The 24,611-nt window shown below is 38.1% G+C and overlaps 1 protein-coding gene across 1 annotated transcript in view; it reads right to left on the bottom strand.

The window, feature by feature from the left end:
* DNAJC1 (DnaJ heat shock protein family (Hsp40) member C1) overlaps nt 1-24,611 on the bottom strand; it is a 108,829-nt gene that overhangs the window by 14,621 nt on the left and 69,597 nt on the right. Inside the window, 1 exon segment of the mRNA XM_039548893.1 lies at nt 466-585. Within this exon segment, the coding sequence (XP_039404827.1) occupies nt 466-585 (120 nt within the window).

The raw sequence follows: 24,611 nt of genomic DNA, 5'->3' as shown, positions 1-24,611 counted from the left end.
ACTGGAATAGTATCATACACATTAGTTGTTTTAAAATTTGTAAAGGTATTTCTGCTTAATTAATGGAAACCACCTGTCTAAACACCATTAGCGCATATGCATTTTTAAGGCTTGAAACAGAAATGTAATCTTTAACCAAGTCACACAAACATTCACTTGCAGTGAAAGGAGGTTGCTACAAAACCTGCAGTGTATTGTTTTTCTGTTACTGGGTTACAGTAGCTGAAGTCTGTAAGAACCAGAATGCCCCATCCAGCTGATCAGTTACAGCTGTTAATTGTGGAGGGAGAGACTGGCTGACATCTGCTTCTTGCATAGTTAGTTAATGGTTCACTTCCAGGTCCTAAAAGGATTGTAGCTTCTCTCAAAAGACAAATGTCGGCCCCCATATACGTCTGCCTTCTACACTGCCTGTCTTGTTCTGGTTTGTCATCCTCTACACAATGCAAATCTGAGTGAACTCACATCTGCCACTGATCGACCCAATTCGTGAGCAATCTTTTCCCATCGACCGGGGGTCCCCCCTGGGAACTTAACCATACTTCTTGTCAGCTGGCTCAGGTCCTCCTCTGTCCATTCAGGTGCCTGTAAAACATTTGTAAAACATTCATTACACTGGAGTATTGGACATTTATTTGCAACGTAATATACTGAAAAAAATTTTTTAAACAAATTAATCTAATAATGTAAAACAAACAAAAAAACCTTGGTATCTTCTCTCTGTGTTGCTGCTGAAAATGGATAAAAACAACAGACCAACAGTAAGATACTAAAAATCCTGGACACTAAAAAATTGCATTTTGTGTATTACGTAGACTAACACATTTAATTTCTATTAACTTTAATAGAACATACATAGCACAACATTATAAAACGCAGTATAGATAATAATCAACAATTCTTTTATTAGATTATGGGGTTATGCAAAAATTAGATGGGCCAAAGTCCAACAAGAACTTCATCTGACTACTGCTGTAAAAGACAACAAAAAAATGTTTCTGCAAATCCATGAGCAACAAAAGGAGGGCTAAGGAGAATCTCCCTCCTTTACTAGATGCAGGCAGAAACACAATGACACAGGATCAGGAAAAGGCTGAGGTACTTCATACCTCCCCTTTGCCTCAGTCTTTAATGGGAAGATCCGTTGGTCTCCATGTACCCAGTCCCTGACCTGGAAGACAGAGCACAATGAAGCCCCCATTATCCAAGGAAAAATGGTCAGTGACCTGATACACACAAGTCCATGGGGCCAGACGGGATCCACCCAAGGAAAGTGAGGGAGCTGGCAGAAGTGCTCACTCAGCTCCTTTCAAACATTTACCAGCACACCCAGCTGACTGGGGAGGTCCCAGTTCACAGGAGGTTTCCAGATGCAATACCCATCTGCAAGAAGGGCTAGAAGGACTATTCAGGGAACTACAGGCCTATCAAGTCTGATCTTGGTGCCAGGGAAGGTCATGGAGCAGATCCTCGAGTGGCATCACATGGCACGTGCAGGACAACCAGGGGATGAGGCCCAGTCAGCAGAGGTTTGTGAAAGGTAGGTCCTGCTTGACTGACCTGATCTTCTGAGACAGGGTGACCTTAGTGGATGAGTGAAAGGCTGTGGATGTGCCTACCTGGACTTCAGGAAACCCTCTGACATCAATTCCCACAGCATCTCCAGCTCAAGGCTTGGCAGTATAAAACTGTCAGGAAGCCAGGCCCAGAGGGTGTTGGTGAATGGAGTTACATCCAGCTGGTGCCTGGTCACCAGTGCTGTTCCCCAGGGCTCGGTGCTGGGACCAGTTCTGTTTAATATCTTCATCAGTGATCCAGATGGGGGGATCAAGGGCACCCTCAGTCAGTTTGCAGACACACTGAGCTGGGGTGGGAGTGTTCATCTGCTGGAGGGCAGGAAGGCTCTGCACGGGGATCTGGACAGGCTGGATTGATGGGGAGAGGCCAGAGCTCCGAGGTTCAACAAGGCCAAGTGCCTGTGCCTGCCCTTGGGTCACAACAACCCCTGCAGTGCTACAGGCTGGGGACAGAGTGGATGGAAAGATGCAAGCTGGAAAAGGACCTGGGGGTGCTGGTCAACAGCAGCTGAACATGAGCCAGCGAGTGCCCAGGTGGCCAAGAGGCCAATGTCATCCTGGCCTGGATCAGCAACAGTGTGGCCAGCAGGACCAGGGCAGTGATCGTTCCCCTGTACTTGGCACTGGTGAGGCCACACCTCAAATCCTGGGTCCAGTTCTGGGCCCCTCAATTCAGGAAGAACACTGAGGTGCTGGAAAGAGTCCAAAGAAGGGCAATGGAGCTGGTGAAAGGTCTGGAGCACAAGTCTGATGAGTGGCTGAAGAAGCTGGATGTGTTTAGCCTGGAGAAAAGGAGGCTCACAGGAGACCTTATTGCTCTCTACAACTACCTATGGTAGGAGGTTGTGGTGAGGTGGGGATTGGCCTCTTTTCCCAGGTAAAAAGATAGTAATGAAGTAGTAGTAAGATCTAGGACAAGAGGAAAGGGCCTCAAGTTGTTAACAGGCTGCCCAGGGAAGTGGTGGAATCACCATCCCTGGAGGTATTTAAAAGATGTGGATGTGACACTTAGTGGTGGGCTTCGTTGTGCTGGATTAATGGTAAGAGTCAATGATCTTAAAATCCTTTTCCAACCTAAATGATTCCATGATTAAATCACAGCTTAAGACACAAAGTTTCAAACATTTACTTAATTGCCTCTGTAATATTTTCCCAGCAAATACAGAGAAAATATCTCCATTTTGACATATCAAAAAAGCTTCTTAATGAAACAGACCAGTCATCTTAGCTTTTTGTCACTGTTACCATCCTGTGTTTTAGCACTCTGGCATGATCCAGGAATGAAATCTGTTGACTCTAATATTCCATCAAGACAGTTAAACAACACCCCTCCCCCCCCTCCCTAAAATGCAGTTATACCACAAAACCAGTCCGGATGCTTCTACTACCCAATAACCAAAAGATATAAAAATGTTTTACTCTAACTACATGCCAAGCTGTTAACAATGACTGTCTTCATAACGGCTGAATAAAAGTGAACAAAGCAAGGAACACACAATTAGAGCAGTTTAAGGCATGGAATCACAGTTGCCTCAGAAGGCAAAATGCAGTGACCGTCTTTGACATTTGCAGCACCTTTGGCAACGACCGCAGAGCCAAATCTTTGTTACCATCAGTAGTTTGCCATTTTATTTATTTTTAAGGAATTCTTTATGACATACCTCTTCTAATCACCATTTCTGATAATGAACAGGCACATATCAAGCGGTTTGCATTACAGAGCCATCAGCACAGAACAACAGTCAGAGGTGAGTGACCCCAGGGACGATCTCCACAACTACAGCAAAGCTTCTCCCTGACACTAATCCTGCCTGTCATTCTCCCACTGTGCTCTAACCACACTGACATCCGCCCGCTGCACTGCAAGCTTAACGGGGCCCTTCCTGACTTTTTACTGTCTCCCCCAATCAATGGTTCAAGCGTGCTCTTTTCACCATGTCCAAATGGCAGCTTCACTCATAATCAAAGTGCATTGCTCCTGTTAAAGGGCTTCCCAAAAGGCTTCACCATTTGCATTCATTTGCAAAGCAAACTACTTTTATTCACTTTGTTCTGCTATCAAGAGTGTTCCCTGAAGCAGATAAATTGGCATAAATACAACCTGCCACTTAAAAGACAGTAAATAATAGCCAATAGTAGCAAGGATTTTATCAATCGTCCTGGTCTGGATCCATGTAGTCCTTTATTCAATGCTGAAAGCCTCAAACATTCATTGTTTTTAATACAAGAATAAAATGAATTATCTCTGATGATTCAAACACAAGACACTTAAGTAATGTGCGTATGTGAGAGATCTCACACATACATTGCATGCATTATAGAATTACACCCTGGCCTACAGAAGAAATGACAAATACATAGAAAAATCTCCACATTGCACAATAACCTTATTACTTTTACTGGTTTAAACAAGTTAATATACTCCATACCTTTTTTATATTATACACCATATAGCTATTTTATATGAAGATATTTCTCTGGGATTTTCATAAAGAAAGATTTCCAGTGCTTAATGTTCTACATATAAAAATTTTTATCACTGTAATTTAAATAATGAATTCTTCTAAAGAGTTCTAGTTAAAAGCCTTTTGTTTAAAAATCAATCAAATTTTGCACTTCAAAATTAGCCTTAATATGTAGTTTACTGTAATTTTCTATTTAATTCATACTAAAACTTGGGGGTGGAGGGAGTTTATTTGTTTGTGGGGTTTTTTAAAATACAATCAACAGCTACATTCACAGCTTTTCTCTCTTACCATATCCAAAGCATATCTAAGCAATTACACACGGAAATCAAGATGATCTATCCAGTGATATACAGATGTCGGAAGCTTTCTGCTAAGTTTTATTTTCAGACTTTTTTGGTAAACTTTGTGCTCACAGTTTTACAAACCATTTGTAAATATTACAGAACTCTTAAAGCTATCTTCCTAAATAATGGACAAAACTACAATCATTCTGTAGATCTGTACTTAATTACACAGCTAATTCAGGGCACAAGAATTCCTTAGCTACATTAAAATATCAACTTCTTAATCTTATTTCAAGCTGACAATAATTTTAGAATGTGACGATCTAAAACACTTACACATTTGGAAAATCTCTGGAAAAGCTTTTAGAAAATCCACTCGCAGCAGCAAAAGCTGTAAAAGAGCTTTTGTGAATTTGCAATTCCTCAGCAACAGTTAATTGTGTCTTTAGATGCAACAGCGCCTACTGTGATCCAAGTGCTACAAGCAGCTACGAGGGTGGTCATGGTGTGAATGTATTCTCCCTGTTCTAATCTGTAGCCAACTGTAACTGCGAGAGTCAAATGAATGCATAAACATACTGCTTTGTCACCTAAAACCATGTGTGTCCAATATTACTGAAACACTGGGCCAAAATTCATCTCTACAGTAAAGCAATGGAAGACACCACATGGTGAGGGGACAGCTGTTGTTACTACACAAGCATTCAGATTTTGCATCCAAAAAGCCCCATTCTGGGATTAACTCCCCATACTGAATACAAAATTAAAAGTGCAGAGTTATGGTACAAAGTCTTTAAAATGAAAATAAGCTACAAGTGTAGATATTAAAAAAAAAACAAACCAGCATTCTCATCCATAATAATCCTTTAGCATGATTTATCGTACATGGCTGGCAATATTGAAGGATTAGTTCACCCAAACCGCCATGCACCTTCTATAGAAAAGAAATATGAATGTGGTTTATTGTTCAGCATCACTCTTATATGTGCACCTGCCCTCGGCAATTCCATCCCACCTCTTTCAGCATGACAGTTTTACACTATTAGGATTTTTTTAAATATGAGCAACACTATTTTCAATTACAGAAAAAGCAAGTTTTCAGACAACAAAGCATTTCTTGTCAAGATAAGTATGACTCATTTTAATCCTGTTAATAAGTATAACACTATATATGCTTTTATTGATAAAATGGGAAAGTGGCTGGTACTTGAGAGTTTTTAAGGAAACTTTTAGTCATGTACAGTGCCTTGACATTGAAATAATTTGATTTTTTTTAATTAAATTTTAGCTTTAGATCATTTCTTCCTGTCACCAATATCTTGCAAATAAAGCATGAGGCAGCATCTATTTAAAAATACCTGTGCAAATATTTTTAGACCAAGGGTCCTAGTAAAATCATAGACAATTTTGCAAATCAGGAAACATTTAACCTACAAGATGCTGGTGTTTCGGTCCAGTAACTAAGGAACAGAATGTGAAAGTTTTCCTGATTTAATTTTTTGCTCATAATGTCTTATTTTTATTACAATATTATTCCATATTGTTACGATTTCCTGCTTTACCTACAAGAAGTCTGAAGTCAGTCTTGTTTTATCTAGTCTAATACACATTTGTCATTGTGATCCAGCTGTTGCTGAACATGACCGATATTGCTCCAGTTCTAAAGATCTGTTGTGAAGCTCTCAAGATCAGCTAAAGGGTATTAATGATCTGAACACATATTCAAAGCCATGTGTTTATATAGAACCCTTTGGTCATTCAAAGCTCTTACTCAAATCCAACTTTCTCTAGTATTGTTTTTATTAAGTGAGCTGACAAAAAAAAAGACAGCTATGCTGTTTCAGAGCAACGGTGAAAGCAGGTCAGTAAGCTCATCATTTGTGCTCAGGGAGTGCAGCAGCAGAAAACTTTGTGATAACAAGAAATTATGTTTATCATTCATTCTTTTCAGTCCCACCCTGCTCTGAAAAAACAGGGACCAAATGCACATACAAGAGTTAGATGAACGCAAGCATATAGGTTACCTCTGCTTCCCCATATATTCTCCCGACTCCAATTATTTTCATCTCAAGCAATTTCTCTAGCCTGACATATTTTATCTATTTAGATTTATTTACCTCAATGAATCTGTTTTTCAGTTTTTTCCAGTTTTCTGTGAAACTATGTAAACTTTTTGGATTTGCAACATCACATTCATGAGGAGCTGCACATACCTACTACTCATTATACAAGAATTCAGCTTATTTTGTGTTTTGAACCTGGCTCCCACTAGCTTTGATGACACCTGGCTCTTGGCTTTCAGAGAGTCACCTCCAAATAGTCTCCATCTACTGAATTCCACATCACTTACAAATTTGTTCAAAATACCCCTCAAAGGTATTCCTCTGTAAGTTGTCTCTTCCTGGCTAAAGAGTTCTGCTCTACTCAGCTGTAAAGCCATGTTACACATAGTACTTCCCATGATGCCTTTTTCTGAACCACCTGCAATTCCATTGTAACCAACATCTTTGAAATGAGGTACCAAACTGCACAGAGCAGGATTAATCATGTGGAATAAGGATTCTCCTCTTTTTCTCTCTATTCTTTCCTTAACAATTTCTAACATTTGCATTGGTTTTTAGAATGATCCTGAGCTGATGTTTTCAATGAAGCTGATGTTTTCACTGATAACTCCTCAAGGAGTTCTCCCATACGTCAAGGATCAAGGTCAGCTCAGAGCTCATTATCTTGTTCATGAAGTTCGGACAGTCATCCACTGTATCAACCTTTGCATCACTTTGTATTTACATACTGGGAAATTTTTCTGCTATTTTATTGCCCAAGCAGTCAAACTCCTAAGATCACTCTGCAGTTCTTCAAGTGCCTGCTCTCATGTTCACTGTTCCACACAATACTATGATTGATAAACATTTTCACCTCAAGAATTATCTTTTTACCATATTATCATCTTCACTATATGAATACATTGAACAGCATGATTCCTAGCAGAAATTCAGCCAAACTGCACTGCTAACCTTGGTCTATTGAAAGATTTATTTCTACCCTCCATTTCCATTTGTCTGGGAAATAGCCTTCCTCTTATCCCATGACTGTTTTCTTTCCTTAAAAACCTACAAGCCTTGTTAAACCCTTCTGGAAAATCAAGCTGACTTTATCAATCAGATCACCTTCTCCCTGCATATTTGTTAATCTTTCTATGAAGTCCAAAGGGTTTAAGGCAGGACCTTCTATTATGGAAGCAATGTTCAGGACTCCCTGCAGGTCATATTTACCTGATGCTCATGAATTCTTCTCTTTGTATCAGTTTTTTGTTAGTTTTCTTTAAAGTGTTGTTGAAAGTACAGGCCTGCAAAGGTCCCTGAATTCCACTGACGACTTAATAAATATACAGAAAGACACATTTGCCATTTCAGTCCCCAGGCACCCATGAATATAAACAGTTACTTGAATTATTTAATCCTTAAATTTTCTTTGAACTCTGTGTTGCATATCCTCTGGTCCCAGTAACTTAAATAATTTCATCTTCAACAATATATTACAGAGGTTTAAAATAACATTAATTTTAGAATTTTTCAAAGCAACTACATGTAAACATGAAGATGTAAGTAATTGTCTTCTCTTAAAAAGTTGTCAAAATAATAACCTAACCATAACCATTTTTTGTTTATACTATTCCTCAGACAGGAATGCCTTTGGCATTAAAAGCATTAAAATATTAAACAATATACGTAAGTAGACAACAGCTCTTAGAGAATAGTGAGAACCTAAGAACAGAAACACGAAGTTTCATCTTCCTCATTATCAGGTCTTCTACGACATGCAGCAGCATGCTTTAGGACAGATATTCTTTCCTTCCTCACAGCTACCCTCAACATGGTTTAGGGACTTCCTAAGCGTGAAGTTGAATCCATTTCGGTTACAAAGCTGTCCACTCTCCTCATACCATTTTTGCTCTAAATCAACATCATAAGCTGGCTTTCTACACATTCAGTTTCTCACTTCTTACCATACCCTGCTGCCTTTTCATTTCTCTGTCCCATATATTTCTGATGTGCTCTACAGCTTCAGATATAATATAGGAGGGAGAAGGAAAAAAAAAAATTAAAAAATAAAACCCACCAAAAACCCCACTACCTGGAAGCCATGTGATTTCTTTACCTTCTAAACACATAGCTGAGGAGAGTCCATAGGAAAAGATAGTACTCCTTGGAGAGATTTTTCTAAACCTTGCCTGTTTGAGAATGAGGATTTCACAGACATTTCAATTAGTGCTGCCCTGAATAACTCTGTTACCCCTTGCAATTCACTGCACTATAGACAATTTCCAGTACTGAACATATCCTTGCAGATATGAAACCCCTCTAGTGACATTTTGCAATAACAAAAATGTATGTTTCCTGTTCTTGATAAGCATTACTCTAAAGATTTTCCTTTCCATCTTAACATTACTTTGTCTCTCTAAGAAGTCTTGCTGACAGAACCTGTCAAAACCTTTATAAAATCCAAGTGCATTGTAAAGCTCTAATAGATAGTAAGGCATAACTTTTCTTTAAATTCACACTGACTTCTTACTATTATTTTTAAATTGGCACTCCTAGTAGTACCATTCATTTCATAACTTCGAAAAATTACCCAGTATGGAATTCATGCTAATCAGTCTGTACTTCCCAGAATCCTCAAGCAAGCTCAAAAATTGGTATCCTATTTCTATCTTTCATTTCAAGGCTCATTTAAGTAATTGCTAAAATATTAACAGCAGTATTAAATGGATTGGATGTTAGAGTTCTTTTCAGGTCAATGAATGGTGAAGACCACTGTTCCAAGCAATTTGTTATTTATCATCCTCAGATGAACACTTCAACCTAAAACGTTCCCTTCTCACTTGTCTTCAATACATGATGTCAAAACTCTCTAAACTTCCTTGTAGTAAACATGGGTGAAAAAGACTTCTGGCCCTAGCATCTCCTTGAAACTGCTTTATATTTTGATCATCCAGTATTTCATCAAACTCCTTGATAGTGTTCCTTTCTCTACTTCTTGGGGGAAAAAAAAAAGTAGTAATTTTTTTTCTTGGGCTTACTTTATTTTGGATTTGCATAAGCCTTTCCCTTTCTGAAGCTCGTCAACACACTCACCCCCCAAAGCAGTTATCTTCACTTTTTAGTCTGAGACAAGAATAACTTAATTCGAGTAAAATGGTTATATTTGTGGTTCCTCTGCTGGCTACCATATTGATTATTCATAATTTTGACAATTTTGTTTTACCTTCAAGCCATATGTTAACCCATCCTAACTGCATGTCAACAGATAATCTGTAAACATTGAAACAAACAAAACCAGAAAACCAATCCCCCTGCCCAAAAAACCAAAACCAAAATTCAACTCTGAGAGTTTAAACATATTACAAACCAAAATGCAAATATGTCCATAAACATATAATGCCAATACAACAGATCCCATATGTTTTTGGGAAAACAAAACCAGTTTCCATCTATTCAGAAACAATAACTAAAATATTTATTTACAAGTACACTTCACAGCTAATGCAGGTCAAAACCTAATTATTATTCAGCTCTCTCATTCCTAAGATGTGCCTAAATATAAATATAAATAAATGTACGTATGTATGCATGTATAGGTATCTTACTTAACCTCACCAGGAAGCCTTAATGAATAAGAGATTCTCTCACCACCATCTTCAGCAGTATTATTTGGTGCTGCCAGGGTATCTCTAGACTTAGAATAAGCCATAACTTAAGACTGAAAAATCCGTGTTCAAAAAGACGGACAAAAATCAGGGGAGAAGGAGAAGAATTAAATATAAATCAGGTTAAGAACCAGCTACATGAAGCAGTAAGACAATTTTTAAAATTTATGACTATATTCAGAAAGTTGCAGATACTCGAAAAACAGTATTAATCAGTCATCTTACAGAAAAGGTGGCAAACAGGGATACTTGAAAATGAAGCACAAGATGTGCTATATACTCACAAGATGAGTGCTATTACTCTACATTCATTCCAACATCTCTGCCTTTCACTTCTAGCCACTGGCCTTTCTCTGTCTTCCTCCCAGACCAAGCAAACCTTTAATAACAAGTATTTTCTCCCATAAAGGTCACTCTCCAAGTATCAGTAGACACCATTTCAAACCCTTCAGTAATTTCTACAGATTTTCTTTATAACTATTTTACCTTTTTTTTTAACCTTTTTTTCATGTAAATCTCTAAATGACAAACAGCCACGCAGAGCTGATTTTCCTTCTCCTTTCCTATTCATTATTTATTCCTATTTCAAGAGTTCAGAACCAAGAGGAGTTTTTAATACTGACTTTAAAAATGCTCCAGTTCTTCACCAATAATCTGTAGAAGGCACAGCAAAGCAGTAATTCTTAGGTTTTGCAGAACAAGAACATCTTGAAAAACAACTTTATATTACTTTAATAAAAGTATTTTCTTGTCAATAGAGCTAAAAGTGCTCAAAAATAGTGACTTGTTAATGCCTAGTCATTGATATGAAGTAATCTGGTTAAAGCTACATCACCTTGGAAAAACAGGGGATGTAAAAAGAATGAAAACACTTCAGTATTTCATTGCAAAAATCTTTAGAAATATGACTGGGAAAGTGAGAATTTTTTATCAGCTGACTGCAGGCAGAATTTTGGTAGCCAAGATAGCCTCTCTAAAAGGAGGTGAGGGGCTGCCCTGTGCTGGACACAGCCGGCTCCAGCAGACCCACTACAGGACACAGCTGAGCTGTCAGCCAAGCTGGTGGCACCTCTGGGAACCTCTGGTGGCACTGTATTTAGGAATGGGCAGAGTGCTGTGCAGCAGTCTGAGGGGAAATGTGAGAAACAGCCCTGCAGGCACCAAGGTCAGAGAAGGAGAGGAAAGAGGTGCTCCTGGCACCACAGCAGAGACTCCCTGGCAGCCTGTGGAACAGACCATGCTGGAGCATAGATCCACACTGCAGCTGGTGGAGGACCCACACTGGAGCAGGAAAGTGTGAGAAGGAAGGAGTGGCAGTGAGGAACTGTTACAGACTGACCAAATGCCTGCTACCCCAACCCTCAGTGCCACTGGGAGCAGGGAAGGGGGAGAGGAATTGGGAGAGGAGTGAAGTTGAGCCTTCAACTTCAAGGGGAGTGGAAGGAAGGTGTTCTAGGTTTTGTCTTTATTTCTCACAATCCAACTTTATTTTATCTGGCAATAAATTAAATTTTTCCCAAGTCAAGTCTATTTTGTCTGTGCCAGCAATGGATTACTTATCTCCATATCTTTACTGAGACCCAAGAGCTTTTTCATCTTATTTTTATAATATTCTCAGTTATGTTGAGAATAAGGAGTGAAAGAGTGGCTGGGTAGAGACCTGGCAGCCAGGCTCAGTACACCCACTGAACAATTATGAAATACCAAAATAAATGGTTTGTATCTAGGAGAAGTTCTGGGGAACAATTTCTGGTGATATCCCCTTAAAACTACAGGAGATTACCCAGCATCTACAATTGCTGCTGCTGGTTGCAACAGTGCAAATACCAGATTTTAAGTAAAACTCTTCTAGCAATAAAGTAGCCTGCAGATCTACCTCCACAACAAATAAATATTAAAAATGTATCCCTTATTGGTATGACCTAACAAACTGGTTGAATTTCCTACACCAACTAATGATAATTTTAATAAAAAATTATTCCCTAAGTGATTTGGGTGCTTCTGAAAAAAAAATTATTCACTTTTTTTTTTACTACCTTATAAAAAAGGAAAATCTTCCACAGATGTCTACTTCCTAAAAATGTTATTATCACCTCTTTTAAATGGCAGAACATACTGGTTGACTTCACTTAAATGCTGAAGCCCTTTCATGATCACAAAGGTTCAAAGAGATTACAGACAAAAATTACAATTCTATAAAACACAGATAAAATGAGCACGTATTAAAAAGATACACAATCATAAAAGAGGTTGTTAGACCATAGATGTCCTCATTTAAAGTTAGAGAACAATTACTCCCTACACAGTCCTCAAATAGTATCAGAAGCCTAAATTAACTAATGAACTTTCTAACCCCAGTTTTCTTTAACTAGAGGTGTTTGGAAGAACCACTTCTATTTCAGTTTTACTTGATCAAGAAGATACAAGACATAGCTTATATCTGATGATTAAGATGTTTCTCTCAGAATACGTTCTTATAGTCAATTAAAAATGACATCACCCTGGAATTGTTTGAGACTAGGATTAAAGTCAATGAATAAATGCAGTACAGAACTGCAGAGCGGCTGGGATTGGAAGGCACCTCCGGAGGTCATCTGGTCCAACACCTGGCTCAAGCAGGTCCACTAGAGCCAGCTGCAAAGGATCATGACCACATAGTTTTTGAATATCTGTCTCCAATGAAGGAGACTCCACAACCTCTCTACGCTACCTGTGCCACTGGTCTGTCACTCTCACAATAAAGAGAGCATGTCCTGATGTTCAGAGAGACACTCACATTTGCAATCATTCTTGTATCCTGAGCCACAAACCCTGTTAGAACAGTTAAATTTGGGTGAAGGTGCAAGTCATTTATTGATTAGCAAATTGTTAAGAAAGATAAAATGTTTTTTAAAGTTATACTTCCTAAAATTCTATGCAGTTTGATGGGAAAAATGGTATCTATCAAGCTCGGTGTAGAAATGCATCCAAAATCCTAAAACTCCTTAATGAAGTAACAAAATACACACAGAGACACAGCCTCCTATAATCCACTGTTGCACTTCTCATAAATCTGAGGGGTTTTTGCAAAGGTCATCATTCCTGTGGTATGAGGGATAACATTTCAGGAGCTACAGTTCTCATTCATCTCTCAGTACATACTCACCACACCATTTATTGCCTTCCTTCTCCTGCAAGTGCACCCACATCAAACTTTGACAATCCCAGAACACGTATTTTTTTCTTACATTGTACTCTTCCTCCTTTCTTAAGCAGATCCACCAATCATGCTGACACTGCTGTATGAAGACACTGAGTTATGAGGTTGGGACTGGAACTGAAAGACTGTTCTGGTTCTGGCCAGAACAGGGTTAATTTTTGCAGTAGCCAGAAGGAAGCATGCTTAGGACCCAGAGGTTATTCTATACCACCTCATGTAATCTTCTGGGGATGGGCTCCCTTAGAGAGCAGAGGTTGGGTATGGTCAGGGGGTTTCTGTGGGAGCTGAGCAATCAATCACATGTGATTCGTTCGCCTTTTCCTGTAAACTCTGTCATTACTATTGCTGCTGTTGCTGTTCATTTTCTTATCTCGTTGCTATTTCCAGTAAACTGTTCCTATCTCAGCCCATGATCTTTAACTTTTGTGCCTCCAATTCTCCTCTGCAGCCCATCACAGGGTGAGGGGTAGTGGTCGAGCAGTGCATGGTTTGGAGCGTTTCAGTGAGAACCCTAAATTGGGAAATAGCACTCCAAAACCACAACACTGTTCCGTAATGTCCTCTCCAGCAACAGTCTCATTAAATGATACTAAGAACCCTTCTTGGTAGTAAAGATGCTGTGTCTTCACCACAGCATCTGAGTTCACAGCAATACCTGAACTTGTGTAACAGAAGGAAACACAACTAGATGTTTTAAAGCTCATTCCAGCCCTAAGATACAATTTTTCATGAAACAGGATTGAACATTAGAAAAACAGATACTTTAAAATTCTGGTTCTTTGCAAAGATCTGCATACCTTAAGAACTTTATGAATCTGATAATATAATTGGGATGGCATTAAACAAAGTGCGTGATACTTTCAATTTATACATAAGCTGGAAACTCATCAATCTGTATCACTGGAAGTGGTACAGAACCAGGTTTACTGGTAGAAGGGTGACTAAACTTCCAGTATTATTCAGAGATCAAAACCACAAAAGGTACTACCAAATGGATGAAATAAGGTCCTTCCAGAGACACAGAATCTCACTTGAGAAAACATTAAAAAAAACCTTTTAGGCCAAGTTTTGTTTTGCTTAATCACAGTTTTCTGATTCTGTTCACACCCCTACAGCCAGTAACCTGAACAGAACAGAGAAATGCATCACAGAAGAGGGACATGAGCACTCGGGTTATTATTATTTACTCCAAGTGTATTCTGGACATTAGAAAATGCTTCAATGTGATTTTCAGCATGCTAAAAGGACCTGGAGGGTTCAAGGGGGAAAAGAAAATCTTAATCCATTCTAATAAGGACCTTGTTCCATAGCAAGTTCTCTCTTAACATATTATTATGTTTTAACATAAAAATATGTTAACTAGCTGTTCACAATGCATCAACTCATACACCATTTTCTTTTTAAAAGAAGGCGCTAAAGCCGAAGTGTTAAAGCATCTGTCTTTAACAATACACACCTGAAAAAGGCCACTGCTCTACAATACATATTTCCACACTTCAGGTTCTACCAGGCTTTGGGTCTATACTTAACACAAACCCTTCTTTAACCTATTGTTGTTAACATGACCAAGTACGTGCTTGGATGTTTCAAATATCCATCTACATTACCATAAAGCAATCTGAGTATTCCTCCTATGAAGTAGGTAGTTTTTAAAAACATGAAAAATAACTTGAATGCCAACATATTTTTATGGCTTTTGAAATTAAATTGTTTGATCATATTTACACAATGCCCAGGTAATTCTGTCTTTTTGTCATTACAGCAAACCATCAGGGGGAAAAGGTTACTTTTTGCCACATTCTCAAAATCGAATCTACTTTTGCATCATGCATGCCAGAGGAAAAATGTCACAATTAAATGGTTCATAAGTATAACATTAAAATTACTATTTAAGTCAATGTAATTGAACAGAAATTAAAATGTAGTTTTTAATTGCATATTACAACTTAAATGGTAGCACTTAGCAGAAAGTGTTAACTCATTTATTTTTTAATTGTTAGCTGCTTCAAGGCAATTGTTTTAATGCAGAAAAAAGTGAGAAGCTCTTCAGTAAATTTGATTATAGGACACTCAGGCATGTAGATCAAATAAAATATAGGTTGAATAGGTAATTAGGTTTGGCCTGTGATACATTAACGTGGAGACAAATTCCCAAAGAAAGGGAATGCATGTTTTTCATTTCATTCTCTCTCAAACACCACTCTATTTGGATTCTGAAATGCAATTTAAAAAGTATTTCCATTTGATAGAGAACACAAAATTAAAAATCTTCTACAGTACATAGGTCAATGAATTCTTCAAGAGAAGAATTCTGTAAATTTCATAAACTTCAAAAAATAAGTGCATAGGGTACTAAGTCTCAACAGATTGCATGTGGCAACTTATTTCATAATTAGTTGACACATTAAAAATCTTTAGCCATGCTAAATTTACTGGAGAAGATGAGCCCAAGGGCATGCAGATACATTAAAGCATATGATTAGTCCTTACTAAAAAAGAGTGTTTTTCCTTGCAAGGTTATTTGACTCATGAAAATGTCAAATATTTAACAACATCAGGCTGTATACTCTCTTTTATCAACTTCAGTACAATATGCCATATTATGGGTATTCTGAAAACATTGACATATGGTATTTAAGTACCATTCAATAGACTAAACCATCCTTTGATGGTGTCATAATGAACAAGATACTATTACACAGCTAATCCTGCTGACTGCTCTGCAGTGCTGTCCTCTCCTTCGTCTTCCGTCCTTTGTCCAGCTTTTGTGTCAGGCTTCCTGGCACAATTTATCATAAAATAGAGATCTTAGCTCAATAACTTTTGGGTTTGTTTGGTTTTCTGGTTTTTTTACATTGGTCTGTTGGAGGCAACATGTTTCTCCTACCTTCATTCATCTTAAACAGCTTATCCAAAATCAGGGGGCTTTTTGTGTCCCTTGATTTCCTTCAAATATAGTTTTAATTGTCTCTGAAGCATTTCACCACCGCAGATAACATCTAAAATAATGTTCTTTCTTTCACATCAAATGCAACTAAATTCTTTTACTATCAATACTATCTTGCTCTAATGCCTGGATATTTTGATCTCTTAATTTTTAACTGAAATGCAGGAGGTACTTTGCATCCCCAAAGTGTATAGACATTCTGTGGAATGCAGTACTATGTAAGTATGACTCAGGACTACCAGTATACTAAAATCCAAAGGAAAAATTCAGCACCCTTCTCCAAGTGGACAAGATTTCCAAAGATGATAACATTCTGCTATGAAGAATACCAAAATGTAGAGATTTGCTTTCAACATATAAGTTCACTTTGGTAGAGAACAAAAATAGAGATTGGTATCTAGCCGACAACCTAACAGATGCTCTGACATGGCTCAAGGCAAGTGTGAATTTTGGCTATGAAAGAGAAAAAAAAAAAAAAGGAAAGGAAAAAAAAATCTACTGTCCCAGCAGAATATGCCTGAAAGAATCAGAAACAATATCTGCATTTAGGACCCTAAACGGGCTACCTGGAAAATGTCATGAACATGGCCCATACTAAACTCAACTTCAGTTCTGTTTTCCAACAGTCTAAGTTGTCAAGTAGTAATGGGGGGGGGGGAGAGAGAATCTGAGAAGTTATCATGTATTCATAAAACACAGATCTGTGATGACAACCTCAAGCAGAGCACTGCCAAAAAACTCCCATATTTCAAAATTGTTAATTATCAAGAAATAGTATGCATGTAATTGAAAATAAGGACAACAGTAGTAAAACTAGGTAAACATATAAACATTGAACCTGCCTGTCAAATTCCCAAGTATAACCACAATGTTTGGGCTAAGCAAAAATCAAAGGTAGCCTTTTTTCATTCACACAGATTTTCCTTCCCATAATTTGTTGCCATTTGAAAATGCACCATTAACGCCAGTCTCATTCTTCCTGTGCTCAATTTCTCATTACCAGGCAAGTTCTCCAAACAAGGACAATAAAGAAAATGCCCAAAGCAGTGACAGATTGCAGTTACTGGTAAATTTTCAGTCATCAAGACCAGTATAGTTAAAAAACCCCCGAAACACACACATAACACTAGAAGTTACAAACTTAGATCCCCTAGTTACGAACCTAGAACCTCTATTGATATATTTTCTTTCTAGACCTATTCCAATCCAGATTTCCAATGTGAATTACAAATACCACCTAGTAAATAGTAAAAATTGAAGTATTATGTTTTCCATGTTCATGATTGCATGTTTTTTTAAAAAAACAAACCCAGGCACACAGTTTATTTTATGATTAAAAGTAACACCACTAGGAGGATTTTGGATGGTCAGAAGGCTGATGTTCCCTAAAGAGGTCTGTGTAAATATCTGATGCTATACAACACATCAAGTAAATGCATGCTGTAAATGCATGCTTACTTTGTGAAAGTCTGGGGGCTGCAACAAAACACAAGCTTTCCATAGTACTCAATTGCAAATGATGCAAGAACATCCACTCCTTCACAATTTGCATCCCAAGGATAGCCACTGTATTAAAAAAATTCTGTGTTTTGGAGATTATAGAAAGTGCCATCACCAATATGATAAACTTCACTACAATGTACCATTTCTCATACTGTGCCTACTTTAAGAGTGCTCTCCTCTTTTGCAGGTTTGGGTAAGTAATGTATTATCCCGTAGCATTTTATAAGAATGGTTATGGACACAACTCCTATTCCTTTAAATGGAATGCAACTGCATGCTCAAGTGTGCTGAACTGAGAGTCTGAAGACTAAAGGTGATCTTTTCAAAACTGCATTCTGCCTGACAAAACCAATATAGAAAATAGCTGATTAACTAGATTGAGATTCTCTGAAAATTCTGAAGTGACAAAATGCTTATGTCAGTAGTACTAAATGGTTCCTAGGCAAGGCAAGACTACATACTTACTATAAACAAAAGCCAAACATGTCTGACATGGTTCAGTTTATTTTTAGTAATTGGAGTTTACCATAGATTACAGTTCCTAGGTAATTTCTATAAGTAAACTTGACCAAACATCACTATAGTCCATGGGCCCAGGAAGAAAAAGAAAGGAAAGCAGCAGTACCATGCACTGTGAAAGAAGGTAAGATGCTGAATCTAACCAGATTTTAATTGGTTGGTCTGGAAAATATGATACAGAAACATCACTATGTATTTACACTTATAAATTAAAACTGGATTTATTTGAAGCTAACTTCATTCTCCAACTTAAAGATAGCTAAAATCATACCAAGAAAAGTAAGTAACTATTTTGCAACAGTTTGCACTTTTCAAATTCATGTTAAAAAGCCAAAAAGAGCAGCAGTGAATTGAACTACAGAAGTCAGTGCTATAAACTGCAAATTCTTTCTGATCCCTAAGTTGTGGATACTGTGAAAATCCCATTTCAGGGATATTTAACATCCTTGCCTCTCATTTGTTGCCGGAATTGTGAGGATACAGGGATTGATGAATTGCTCTCTCTCCCTTCTCTTGGATGGGCAGGCAAGTGGAGCAAGGTCACAGTGATTAACCACCTTTCACATCTTCTTCCAGCTCCTACCCCTGGTTTGTGCAACTACTCCCTTCTGCTTCTTTACTCTTCCTTCTGTAGTTGAGATAGGAGTGACTTTGTTTTGGGAAGTGAGTGAGGGAACTCCACCTAGGAAAACTAGGATTTCCACTACCCCCTGACTCCAACTGGGCTAAATCAGAGCAATCCCATCAGATGTTTTGCTACATCTCTCCCAGGCTGAGAGGAAAACAAAACCAGTGCAACAAAAACTATTAATTACAAAAGCACTGCACAATTTCTTGCAAATGTATGTAAAATGGATATGACCTCCAGGACAGAAGAGACACCACTAACGACAAAAGTTAGATCTTCAAGGATTGACTGGGAAAGATCAACTTCCAGTTTCTCCTCACAGGAATGAGGTTTCTCTTGTTTATGTCAACTACCAAGTTTTTCTGTGATAGACAACTACCATGTCTATCTCAGAAATGCAGCAGGACTTGAGATCTGAAATAAATTAACAAGTCCAACCAGAGTTATAAAAGTTAATGTAAAAAGCTATACAGCCCTAATTTGGACCCAGGCAGGTGCCTCAACTGAGATTATAGTACTGCCCAGTACAGAAGCAGAGCTGCATTTTAAAAACCCTGTGTGTTTGTCCCCACAGGTTAATACTTTGCACAATTAACCGGAGCTCTTTGGTAGTTTTCAACTGACAGACCCAAAAACCTGAGGACTACATACTGAAAGTACATGTGTGAAACTAGTAAGATTGAATTATGGCAGCAAGTCACATCAATCACTTCTTCTGGAACACAGATTCAGTTGGAAAACTACTGAAAGCTAAAATTTGACACCACAACATCTATAGCATGGTGTTGAAATCAGTGTATTACTCTTCTTGTCTGTACAAGACAAGAACCCATGCTACTATATTTAATTAGAAGGAAAGTTTAAAAACTCAATCAAAATCAGGAAATATCAGGCATATGTCAACTGTATTGCCTTAATTCAACACATATGCATGGCTGATTTATGTTTTTAAGTAGTGCATAAGTGTTTATATAACGTATTGTTACTATCTTTAGGAAATGTCCTTAGGGAAATATATATTTTGGTTCTTTGTTTCCTTTGCAATCTAGACTGAATTTTGGTTGTGCTGTGAAACATACCGTTTCCAATCCCCTTTTTTTTCTGGCTGTCATATCAAATAATTTCTCTGTATCATTAGGTAAGTTTTAATATTACCTTTAAATGTTTATAGCATGACTTCCCTGCTTGCAGTTCTAGCTGGCCTGAGCATAGTATATTTGAAAGCAGGATATTATTGAACAATATATTCTAAAAACACACCATTACTTTCTAGAAATACAAGAATAAATAAAGAAATTAAGTTTCGTATGCTTTGTTAATCAATCTAACCTAACTAAAGGTCAAAGAGAGAGAGGCAAAAAAGGAAATACATAAATTACACATACTTACATAGCAGTTATTCAGTTAGTGTTTATTCACAGTCTTTACATATTCATGACCTATTTCAGGCAAAACTCTGTAACTCTTGGTTTAATGCTTACTACTTGTGGCATTTGTCTCAGTCATAAAAAACCATTTTCTCTGAATCCGATGCTAGGAGAAATTAATTTTTTCATTATGTATTTACAAATACAATTTGTTCTTTGATGCATATTTGCCATAACATTGAAATCACCAACTTGAGATGCTAGTTAAAGAATATATCACCATCATCCTATAATTTTATTCTTCCTTAAGAAAACCTGAGGACTAAAAAGTCTTGCATGTTTAATACTGCAGATTAAATTAGATTCCTGACCCTAATGATTCGATATTCACAGCTCAAAAGCAGACAAGCCTTATTCTAGATTTAAATATGTGGGTCATCCTCTCCAAGGAAAACATAATAATTAAAAATAATGTTTTTTTAGAATCACATTTATTCTCTCCTTAAAGCTATTCAAGTCCAAAGTATACTTAGAGGCTTAAATACTCAAGACAGAAGCTTGAAAAGAAGGTTATTGTGTGTGTTTAAGGAAAGATGACTCAAAGAGTACATAAAAGTAAACAAATTTATTGTTTCTAAACAAAATAAAAAGTATACCAAATGGACAGAAATATGCTAAATACACTAATTTCCTATAAATAGACTGCTCTGGTTCAACAGTCACATAAAGAAACAAACAAATTAGCCATAAAACCAACGAAAACATTGGCTGTCAGTTACAACGCTTGAAAAATTGAAAAGGTCTTTCTGGTTTTCTTTTGTTCATTAGGCTGACTGACTCAGTGGCCAGCAAAAAGGAAAAGAAAGATGAATAGAATCACTAGTATGTAATTACATAAACATTTTAGAATAACCAAGGTGCCCAGCTATTTTGTTGGTATATCAAGGCCTGTTCCCTACATCACCAACATAACGTGTAACAAAAGAATGCCTTCTCATCACTCTCCTAGGGTGCCATGGAAGGTCATGGAGCAGATAATCCTGGGAGCCATCACAGTGTGGGACAACCAGGGAATCAGGCCCAGCCAGCAGAGGTTTATGAAAGGCAGGTCCTGCTTGACTGACCTGATCTCCTTTTCTATGATGAGATAACCTGCTTAGTGGATGAAAGAAAGGCTCTGGATGTGTCCACCAGGACTTCAGTGAAGTCCTTAACACCATCTGCCACAGCATCTCATGCAGAAACTGGCTGTTCATGGCTTGGCTGGTTGTGCACTTTGCTAGACAAACACCTGAATGGAAGGCCAAGCCCAGAGAGCGAAGGAGTTACATCCAGCTGGTGCCTGGTCACCAGTGCTGTTCCCCAGGGCTCAGTGCTGGGACCAGTTCTGTTTAATATCTTCATCAGTGATCCAGATGGGGGGATCAAGGGCACCCTCAGTCAGTTTGCAGACACACTGAGCTGGGTGGGAGTGTTCATGTGCTGGAGGGCAGGAAGGCTCTGCACGGGGATCTGGACAGGCTGGATTGATGGGGAGAGGCCAGAGCTCTGAGGTTCAACAAGGCCAAGTGCCTGTGCCTGCCCTTGGGTCACAACAACCCCTGCAGTGCTACAGGCTGGGGACAGAGTGGATGGAAAGATGCAAGCTGGAAAAGGACCTGGGGTGCTGGTCAACAGCAGCTGAACATGAGCCAGCGAGTGCCCAGGTGGCCGAGAGGCCAATGGCATCCTGGCCTGGATCAGCAACAGTGTGGCCAGCAGGACCAGGGCAGTGATCGTTCCCCTGTACTTGGCACTGGTGAGGCCACACCTCAAATCCTGGGTCCAGTTCTGGGCCCCTCAATTCAGGAAGAACACTGAGGTGCTGGAAAGAGTCCAGAGAAGGGCAATGGAGCTGGTGAAAGGTCTGGAGCAGAAGTCTGATGAGGAACAGCTGAGGGAGCTGGGGGTGTTTAGCTTGGAGAAAAGGAGGCTCAGGGTAGATCTTATCACCCTCTACAATTACCCAAAAGGAGGTTGTAGTGAGGTGGGGGTCAGTCTCTTTTCCCAGGTAACAAGCAACAGGACAAGAGAAAATGGCCTCATGTTGCACCAGAGGAGTTTTAGATTGGATACTAGGAAAAATTTCTTCACTAAAAGAGTGGTCAAGTTTGGAACAGGCTGTACCGGGAAGCAGTGGAATCACTGTTCTTGAAACTGTTCAAAAGGCACACAGACATGGCACTTAGACGTGGCTTAGCGGTGAACATGGTGGTGCTTAGTTAACAGTTGGACTTGATGATCTAGAGGGGTCTTTTCAAACCTAAATGATTCCATCATTTTAACTGTTATCAATATTTTATCACTAGAATTCTGTTGCACAGAAGAAAAATACATACGTTGTTCCATACCTGTCCACTGACCTCGGACAGGAGCCAAAGAAAATAGGTAGATTTAAACACTTATTTTTAAAAGCACGTGTATAATTTTTCATTCATAGTAATAACTGTAATGTAAATATGCCAACTGTAGGAGTAGCCTATGCAACATAAACTGTAGAGTTTTTTCAATATGCAAACCCCAATATTCTGCTTAGGCTGAGTCTGCGATATTTGCAGTGAGACTAAGCATAAAAATCCACAGGAAAGTCTGAACTCTTAACACTTTCAGTAACACTCTAATGAAGATTTGATTTTTTTTTTTTTTTAATGAAGCATCTTTTCAGTAACACTACATTTTTAAGAGTTTGGTAATAGAATACTGAGATTTTCACCTCAGGGTTACTAAATTCAATATAGCCCAGATCAATAGCAACTCAAAGTCATCACCATTTGATGAGAATTTGGAGCTCAGGTTAAAATGTATTATGAACTTAGACTAGCTCCAATGAATAGCTTCGTAACTGACACTAACATGTATGGTTGCTGGCAGTCTCAATACAGAGCCTTAAATTCACTGGGAACACAGAGAGATTTACTTTCTAGACCTACAGTAATCCTTCTGAGTCAGGATTAAGGCCCACTAGCTAGACACTATGAGGAAACTCAGACTGCTAGCTGCTTACTTGTACCTGTCCCAAGAATAGAAGAGCATTAGAATCCAGACACACTTTTCAAATGGCATATTTGCTTCATTGCTTAGAAAGAGAAAATAAATTATTTCAAAACTAAATGACCTCAGGCTGCACACCAGAAGAGAATAACCCTTCCCTTCAAAGACCAATTTATTAAAACATCTGGTTTACACAGCACCTTAATCCTGCTAAGATACAAACTGCTTGCTTAAGAAATTAACATTTTTTAAAAGCCTGGAAACTGTATTCAGGTAATCTGTCATATGACATCTTGTTGGAACCCTGAGGATTAGAACAAGCACCACATTATTTGCTACTGAAGAAAAAGCATACTCAGATTTCAAAGCAGCACAGATGTGGGAAGATCCAAGGCAGAAGAGAGCAGGTGGCAGGCTAGCTGGCAATTACAAAACGTACAAGGTTATAAAATTACTGAGACTTAATTGTCAAATCTATACATTTTAAGCTAACAAAATAGTAATTCAGCATTTGTATGGCATTTTGCCTTTTAATGTTAGAAAGCAGAGATATCTCTTCTGTACATTTAAAGTTATTTTATATTGCTGTTCCACAGCCAACTTTCAAAAGAAACCTTTATGATTAAAAAGCTCACTCAGTTATCAATATCCTATATCTAAAACACAGTGCTTTGATGGCCCAGGCTGAGAAAAATAAAACCACAAGCTGCATTTTAACCAGAGAAGAGTTCAGCACCAGAATGATCAGTCTACAGTCCAATAACTAAGAAAAAATGGTAACTACTTTCAGCATCTACAATAAACCGTGTGAAAACAATACTTATGTATACTTTTATTTCACAGTATTTTTATTAATCCTAATTTAAAGGTAAAAAGTATAGCAAATGCAAGAGATGTATGCTAAGTTTCCCATGCTCTGTGCACAAAAATAGTTTTTACTACTCCTGCTTTAGTAAAATCAAGCCAGGTGCTCCTGCAATATCAAAAACACCCAAATGCCAAGAAGTGCCGTAGGATAACATGAAAAACAAAAATAATGAGAAACATCATTTTCTGTCCATACATCTGGTCCAGCTGGAAGGGATCAGGCACTGTCTTTCTCCACCTTTATCTCCTCTTTACAGAGCAAGCAAATATCAAAAGGTCAAAAGTATTCACCAGTCATTGAGACAGAACTTGGAACTCTATCTTCAGAGATGAATGAGTCAAATAATGATATGAAAAGGAGATTCCAGTGGAGACGATGAAGAATCTGTAAACCAAAAGGAATTATAATCCTGGTCCCACTGAAGACAATGATAAATCTCCCAGTGATTACTTAAGGGCCAAGACTTTCATGCAACAACAATATTTTTCATATAAGCAATAAACTCTCATGAAAA

This window comes from Corvus cornix, chromosome 2 (genome assembly GCF_000738735.6).
Source record: "Corvus cornix cornix isolate S_Up_H32 chromosome 2, ASM73873v5, whole genome shotgun sequence".
NCBI classification, from domain to species: domain Eukaryota; kingdom Metazoa; phylum Chordata; class Aves; order Passeriformes; family Corvidae; genus Corvus; species Corvus cornix.
The sequence above is the reverse complement of the archived record's forward strand: the minus strand, read 5'-3'. Positions and strand labels throughout refer to the sequence as shown.